At 49.8% G+C, this 8,555-nt stretch overlaps 1 protein-coding gene across 1 annotated transcript; it reads right to left on the bottom strand.

Annotated features, from left to right (window-relative positions):
* Nucleotides 1–1,480: 1,480 nt before the first annotated feature.
* LOC123066056 (uncharacterized) lies at nt 1,481–3,703 on the bottom strand. The gene is made up of 3 exons (XM_044489217.1): nt 2,448–3,703; nt 1,986–2,333; nt 1,481–1,876 (listed from the first exon to the last, which is right to left on the bottom strand). Exons 1-3 carry the CDS (start codon nt 3,291–3,293, stop codon nt 1,838–1,840), a joined length of 1,233 nt encoding a protein of 410 aa, XP_044345152.1. The 5' UTR covers nt 3,294–3,703; the 3' UTR covers nt 1,481–1,837.
* Nucleotides 3,704–8,555: the final 4,852 nt, after the last annotated feature.

Genomic DNA, 8,555 nt, shown 5'->3' with positions numbered 1-8,555 from the left:
CAAGAGGACCTTAAGGTGCTGATAATGAAGATGAAAGAACAAATGAAGCTGCTATGGAGGAAAATTAAAGCAAACTGAAGAGTATATAAAGAGAAAGGGAACAAAAAGAAAAAATAAGCAATGTTTTGATGCGTGTGGGGGAGTTTTGCTACTGAAGCTTGCAGCATTGGAGTGTCCAGCAATCAAGAGGAACTTTTGTTGTGTTATTGACATTGCGTTGGTTTTTGAGTTGTTGGCCTACGATTTAGACTAGCTAGCTCTTTAGTTCTCATCGGTTGTCGTTTTACTTGTGCTGTCTAGCATTTTGCGGCAGCTGACTTCTTTATCTTTGTAGCACCTGGATGCTGTTACTTTTGTTCCGTTATCGTCTGATGGTGGAACCTAGTCCCTTGTTTTGGGTGTCATGTGGAAAAAAACATGGATAGCGTGAGCACCTGAGAAAACCTGTTGTCCTTTGGGAGATGCCAGGGAGTTTTGTTTTTGTTCCTTGCATCTGCCATTAGGTGATATTCTTCAACAGTTGATAGTTTTACTTGCATTTTCTTCTGAGCAAGCTCAATCTTTTTAGTATACCTTTCTATTATCTGCTATCCAGTTATTACTTATTAGAGGTGTGATGTGTTAATTTTCTGAGCACGCCAAGTTGTTCTTGGAAGTTACTACAACTAAAGGGCTTGGTTTTCCAGATGAGTAAAAAATGACACGGCTATTTTTTTCTCAGAATGTTATCTTTGTAGTGGCCTGTTCAGAAACAAGTAATGGTCACTGCCATTTTTGTATTTGAGTACTGCTTGTAGTTTATATGTATCAATGTATGAATTCAATGAAAATATATGTGTTATGTTCTGATACGAACCACCAGAACTATTACTTGGTTTAGACCTGGGTACTCATCATGCGTCCAAATATTTGTAGAAATTCTTATCATTCGATTGAAAAAAATGATGGCCGCAGCGATGCGCGCCATCAATGATCTAGTAAGACGTCACGAAAGCCCACTGTGCTGATGGTCTCATATGCATGCACAGTGACACTTCTTCCCCTGTCGGAATGAATTACAATTATTTGTACAACGGCTCTGAGACATCAGTATCTTCAACAATGCATCTCTAAAGAGAAAATTGGACTAGTTTTTGCAGTTCAGCACAACTCATTACGAGCAAAGAACTTACCAACATAACACCGCAAACATGGTAAAAGAGCATTCCAATATACCCCCACTTAGTCGGACCCTGTATTAATTAGGAAGGATAACAACACTGCAAACCGACAAGGATAAAAAGGTATATAGTTACCTCATGAACTTTTGTAACATTCAATCAATGTACTCAGAACTTAAAACTACAAGGACCGAAGAAAATACATTGAGAAGAAAATCAATGTAACATTCAATCAATGTACTCGGAACTTAAAACTACAAGGACCGAAGAAAATACATTGAGAAGAAAATCAATGTAACATTCAATCAATGTACCCAGAACTTAAAACTACATACAACAACAGAGGAAAATATATTCAGAAGACAGCACATACGAAGTTTCTATACACCACATATGTTCATACTCCACACTTCCCTTGTTTGTATGACAAAATGGTTAGAATCAACACTTGCGAGGCCGATGTATCGTCCCTCTGGTTTTGTATGGTCACACTCTACGCTTTCCTTCTCTGTATGGTCAAACTCTACACTCTGTCACTTCCCTGCAGTTCTTGCAGCAGTCGTGGTGAGGAAAATGCCTTAGGAACTGTGAGGAACAAGGGCGGTTCCCGAACTGAGCGTACAAGAGTGAGAACCGATGCCGGCTATTCTTGCAAAGAGGTTCGACACTATGTCAACTCACTGCCTCCTCCTTTGCAACAAAAAACTCACTGCTTCCTGCAAAGATCATGCATTGATAGTGAAACAATGTTAGCACACTTCAATTACCAAGAGACCAGAACAAATATAGAGTAGGAGTAAAAACGAGAAGCTTATAACACTTTACCAAAATGGAAGACCCTATATGTACAGCAGCAGCAGCGCCCAAAATGAATTTGACAGTTGTAGTGGCCTCTGGTGCTATAATAAAGCAGCTGTAGAACACCACAAGGGCGGTGATGGCCAGCATGCCAATGCGGTCAGCAAGCCAAGCATACCAGATTAAGACTCGATACTGGCTATGCTTGCACAGAGCACCGAAAGCTACCATGCCCCAAAAGCAACTGAAGAGAACGTGAAACCACCATCTATCGTCGGGTGACATGCCCTTTGTCAGTCCATCAGCTCCCAAGTATGGCAGTAGGGTGAGTGAGCCGAATAGTGGGTACCCCAAATAGTCTCCAAGGTCGGGGTCCTGCAAGATATCATAATATCCTCATTTCAATCAGGCGACACTACACCAAATTTGGGGTGGATTGGGTGGCCATGGCCATGGGAGACTGAGAGGAGGGAGCTGCGCGGAGTGTACCTTGGGTGGCCGCTGAGGTCCCTGAGGATGTTCGGCTGTGCCTGTGGACGAGGAAGATGAGGGGACGGGGAGCAAATGCTCATTGAGGCCGCCGCTCTCGTCCTCCTTCTCCTTTCCCTTGTTGCGCCACCCCAACAGCAACATCCAAGCTCGCCCCTTCAAATCCCTCGCCGCCGCCTCCCCGAATTGCTTGGCCGTGCGCTCTAGCTCGAGAGCTGCCTCTGCTAATAGAAGCAGTGCTTCCTTGTCCGCGATGGCGGCGTCAGTGCTGGCGTCCTCGGCACGTTGAGCCACATGGGCGGCGGCGACGCTGACCGCGTCGGCTGCCCTCTGCCTCTTCTCAGGATCGGATGAGGCGAGGAACTGTGAAGCCTCCCGGAGTGATTCGGGTTCCTGATGAATGAGGTATCTAGCGGAGGCGTAGGCCACCCTATCCGACACCCAAGAGAGGTAGGTGGCGTCGAGGGGCGACCGAGAAGCAGCTTGCCGGACCAGGGAGGCCGCGTTGGCCACTTTGTCGGCGTTGGATTTCTTGATTGCCGCTTGGCTGAAGTGACTCGCCGCTCGCTGCAAATCCAGAGCGGCCTGCGCCAAGAGATCCTGTTGAGCTCCTCCGGCTAGCATCCCGGCGGCGATGCCAATCTGGTCTGCCGCATCGGGCGTCTTCTCGGGTTCACATCCCATCAGATGATAGGACGCCTTCATCAATCGCTCGGCGTCGTAGCCCGCGGCCGCAGCGGCGTGCGCCACCATATCCGCGATCAGGGAGAGCTTCTTGGCGTCGACGGGCCGGGGGTCGATCGCCGCATCCCGGGCCAAGATGGCCGCGCGGGCCACAAACGCCATGACTCTCCTTCTTGAGTCGCCTTTCCGCCGGTCCGCCCCCGGTCTTTCTCGCTTCCTCGCCCCGCCTTGCTCCTTAACCCTAGCGGCTGTTCTTGAGGCGCGCTCCGCGGCGGCAGGGGGCGAGCTCGCTCGGTAAGTCGTCCGCGCCGCGCTCGCCTCTCCGCCTCCGGTCTTCCTCCCTTCCTCGCCCCGCCTTGCTCCTCAACCCTAGCGGCTGTTCTTGGGGGCGCTCCGGGGCGGCAGGTGGCGACTGGCGAGCGAGCCCCGTAAGTTGTCCGCGCCGCGCCTCAGTTCGATTCGTCGCGGCTGTGGAGAGGTGGGTGGGGGAGTGGGGACGAAGACGGCAAAGGAGAGCGGAAGGTTAGGAGAACAGAGGGCGGGGCGGCGAGGGGGGCGGAGGAGGAAGAGGCGGCGGTGGGGTGGTGGGAAGAAGGGGCGGATGGGCGGAGGCGGCGAATTTAACCTCCGAGATCAGCGTGGCAGTCCGCGGTGGAGTCCACTTCCTTTCTCCATATGTTTGTGGACATGCATCCGAATCCGATGTTGTAATGTAGGGTTGCATTCAACACGAGAGAAAAAAGAATGAAATGGCTAGATGTAAGAGCAACTCCAACGGGCCGACCCAAACGGAGTTTTTTGTCCGTTAGGATCGGTCAGGCGGACACGAACGTCCGCTTTCGCGTTTGGGTCGACGTATGCGCCCAACGCTCGCCCGATCCATTTTAACGGCGCCGACAAAAAAAACTGTGCATGCATATTTAAAATGAAAACAACTTAATTAAACATTAAAGCCGGCCAGGAAGGCCGGCGAGAGTCCACGCGTCCACATTACCATTAAAAGAAATTAAAAACAACCTAACTACCAGGCGACGCGATGCCCAGCGCGCCTTAGGCGTTGTCGTCATTGTCGTCCTCGGGGTCGGTGAGGTTGATGAGCGTCGGCGCAGGGCCGGCCCAGGGGAACGTTGTGTTCCATGCAGCGGCGATGTAAGCCGCGGGCAGCTGTTCCGGCGGGGCAGTGCCGGCGCGGGGGGCTGTTCCGGCGCGGGGGGCTGTGCGGCCGCTTGTGCAGCCGTGGCCTGGCGCGCCTCCTCCTCAGCCTCGCGCGCCTCCTCCTCGAGGTCGCGCTCGAGCATCTCCTCGTACTCGTCACGACGGCGCTCCTCGGCCAACCGGCGTTGGCGCCACATCTCGAGCTACGCCTGCTCCTGCGCCAGCATCGCCCCCATCCAAACCGGTGGTGCGGACACCCACTGGCGCAGTACTCCCGTCCAGGAGTAGCGCTCGACGGGGGACGGCTCCGGCTCGGGCTCTGGGTCGGCCTTGACGAGGCGTCGGGGAGGGGACGGCTGGGCCACCGGCGGCACCACACAATCACCGACCGCGGAGAGGGCAAGGGCATGCGCCATGGCCGCCTCGTAACGAGTCTCCTCTTCCTCCACCACCTCCACCCTGCGACACTCGTCCTCCTCGCTCTCGCGGTAGACCGCCGCAAGGGCCGCCTGGTAGGCATCCTTCGCCGCCTGGTCCTCCTCGCGGACGACGAGCGGGTGCGGTGGCACGATACGGTCGACCTCCCGCACGCTGCGTCGCCTCGCCTCCTCGTGCTCGAAGGCGAACTAAATCTTCCAGTTCGGCGAGTCGGTGGCGTAGGTGGAGTCGCGGCGCTGCTCCGGCGTCAGCAGCGCCCGCCGGCGCCGCACCTCCTCTGTGTGCGCCCTAGACGACCGCGGCGCCGCCGGCACTGGGATGCTCTCTGGATCCAGATGCTAGTCGTGCGGCAGGGTGACGTCGGGGTACGGCAGAGGCCGCGGTGCTGCCAGTGCCACTCCGCCTGGTGCACTGGCACGCTCACGTGCACCCTCTGTCGGCGAGCCGGCGCCGGCGGAGGCGGTACGAACTCCGAAGGGAAAGGGACGGCGGGGGCCTTACCCTTGGACTTGCTGCTGCTGCCGGCGCCGGAGAAGAGCCCCATTTGGTTAGGATTGGCTAGGGTTTTGTTAGGGTTGGCCGGCGACGGGGGAGCGAGCTTGCCTAGATGTGGACGGCGAGTTTGGATGAGGACAGCCCCGCCGCACGGTCGGCTTAAAAAAGGGCGACCGCCGTCGCTGACGTGTGGGACCGTGGTCATAAATTAAGCTGACCGCGTGAGCAGCGAATAGTTGGGCGGCCGCCAGATGGGGACGCGGCGGACAGCGAGAAGGCGCGCGTGGTTCGGCGTCCGCGCCGACGCATTTGAGGCGCAAATTTGGGTCGTAAATGCGTCTGCGCGGATGCCAAGCGGACGTGATTTGGGTTTGGGTCGGCACATTGGGCCACCACTTTTGCCCACGCCGACCCAAACGAACGTGGACGGACGAAATGGGTCGCCCCATTAGAGTTGCTTTAAGTCACCTGATTTTTGAATTTTGGTCAGTCGATTTGTTACGTCAATGCAAAATGAACCGCACGCAAGGCATGCAGATTTAGGGCATCTCCGACGCTGAATTTGGGTCAGTAGACTGAATTTAGCTATTGTGAAAAAATATATACTATGCCATTAGCCACGCAAGGCATGCAGACTTAGGTATCTTCAATGCTGACGCGCAAATTTGCTCTGGTAGCCGTCAGCGAACAGAGGGGGCCAGTTTGCCGACACAGATGTCGAAGGCGGTCATCCAAAGCTAGCCGCATATGTCCACTTACATTTCAAACTAATGTTTCAACTAAATGGACGGAATTCATAGCAAACACGACAGATTTCATCAAAGTTCAGATAGAAAATAGAGATCAACCATACATAGCACGCAAATATGTATATGACAACAATAGTTCAAATTCAATGAGATTAACCGGATGTTCAACAAGTTTTTCATGAACAGATCCTGTCGTCCCAGACATACTGTCCCTTCAGCTTCACCCAACAATGTGTGTGCATGAATGGTCGTCCCTCTGTCCTGTGCTACATCACGGCAATGCGTGCGAGCTACATAATGTGTAGACCAACATTGAGTGAAAATTAGGTCAATGGCATTTGACCAAACACCTACAGGGCATCGTGTCCGCCATGGACGATGTCAACAGGGGGCGGAGTGTGCCTGACTACGGACAAGTCCTGGGTGGATGATGCCGTCGTGAAAGGTGAGCGGGCACGTCGGTGCTGTTTGCGGAGGTCCGGCAGTGCCGGTGTGCCGGTCGGAGAGGTACATCGGCGGCGGCGGAGAAGGAGGGTGCGAATGCAAAGTAAGAGGGAAGGGGTTGAAGGGAAGAAAATGGGACCGGAAAGAGGGATTTAGTGGGTCGGGGGTGTCGGAGTCCTACGTGGCTACTGTCCGGACTCCCGCAAAAACCCCCACTTTGCTTCTGGTTTGCGAAAAAGTGTGTTTGGACCGCTCAATGGACCGATACACGCCCACGTTGGATGTTACAACACATCCAGAGAGCGTTGTCCTGACGTATGCAACCGGTTTGAGAGTCAGCATTGGAGATACCCATAACAAGGTTTTCCTTTTTAGCATCTCTTACTACCACACCGATTAGCATTCATAGAAGCATTTCGAACATATCTCTTCTTCTAGAATTTCAAAATGCATCTTTTATCTCGGGAAAAACTATTTTTAATTAAACTTTTCTTCGTGTAACAGATCCCCTAAAAGTTAACCCCTCAAAAAGCTATTTTACAAACTCATCCAAATGCTTGCTCACGCAATTGGACAAAACAAATATAAAAAAATTCAAATGCATCACACCGTGATTAAACTATGAGCATAAATAAAGTTCATATAATCCATCAAAAAACTAAGCATAATCATAATTTGTGTCAAAAGACACCGAATGAGCAAGTTCATTCCGAAAAATCACGAAACACACGATAGACCAAAAGACATCATAGTTCACAAAGGTCCTCATGGACTTGCATCATCCGCATCGGCACCACCATTGCCGCCGCCGCCACCACCACCACCAAACTTAGTTAATATGTCCCCACTGACTCTCAATATTGTCTTGTCATCTCATTCATCTTGATAGGATTCATGAATAAGGGTCGCATGGCATGCATAATAGAACACGGGCAAGTCATGCGCCATGGCTATATCTTGGGCAAACCATATACGACGCCTTCTCAACCGACAGTGTGTTTTGCAATTTGGCGCACACCCTCTGCCCTTCTAGGCTCGGCTCATTTTCGTTTCTTTTTATTCCTTCGAACCACTGCAACAACACACTTTGTTGTGCCCCCTTCATTCTTTTTCTTTCTAGTTTTTTGTTCTATTAGGTTGTTTTTTCTGTGATTTTTTCTTTTTCTTTCTTTTTGTATTTTTTCTTAATTTGAAAATATGTGAACTTCTTTCAATTTCCTGATTTTTTTCAAAATCGATGAAAATTTTAAAATTGTGAACTTTTTCATCAAAATTGATGATTTTTTTTCAAATCCTTGAAAATTTTCCCAAATATAACATTTTTTCAAAATGAATGAAATTTTACAAACTTGTGAACTTTTTCTCAAAATTGATGGAATCTCCCATGGTTATGAATTTTTTTCAAAATCGATGAACCTTTTTCCAAATTTGATTAAGTTTTTTCAAAATTGATGAACCTTCTTTCAAAATTGATGCATTTGTTTTGACAAAAAAATTAAAACCGATGAACTTTTGTCAAATTTCTGAACTATTAAAAAAATGATAAACTTTTTCTATTTCGTTAACTTTTCTCACTTGCATGAACTTTCTTATTTTTTACAGACTTTTTGAAATTAGTAAACTTTCTTTTCAGGTTTGGTATTATTTTCAATTCTTTGTGAATTCTTTTCAACTTTTACTATTCTTTTCTCATTGTTTTATGAATAATTTTTCTATCGTCAAAAGTTAACCGGTCAACAGGTCAACCATGAGATCTCCCGGTCGAGCGAGCACAACGACTGCAACGATCGTTTTTTCCTACGGGAGCGCAACGACCGTTAGCGGAACAACCAGCCATTTTTTATACGTTTAATGGGCCAGCCAGCTTGTTGTCTTGCGTGGGAGGTCCCTATATGTCGCGTACAGCGAGATGTAGCCTGGCCACGCCTGAAGCTTCCGCGGAATACTACAGTACCAGGGCGGCCCTGTACTGTAGTATATTTTCTCTGTGTTGCACTTATGTGCATCGGGTTTTTTTTTCGGTTTTAGCGTTTTTGACTTTTTCTTTCGCTTTCTTTCGTTTATTCTTTGGTATTTTTCCTTCTTGTTTTTGCGAGATTCTTTGGTTTTTTTTCCTATGGTTCTTTTAATTTTTTTTTTCTTT

Source organism: Triticum aestivum, chromosome 3B (assembly GCF_018294505.1).
Source record: "Triticum aestivum cultivar Chinese Spring chromosome 3B, IWGSC CS RefSeq v2.1, whole genome shotgun sequence".
Classification (NCBI taxonomy): domain Eukaryota; kingdom Viridiplantae; phylum Streptophyta; class Magnoliopsida; order Poales; family Poaceae; genus Triticum; species Triticum aestivum.
Note: the sequence above shows the minus strand (reverse complement) of the source record. Positions and strands in the feature narration are given on the sequence as shown.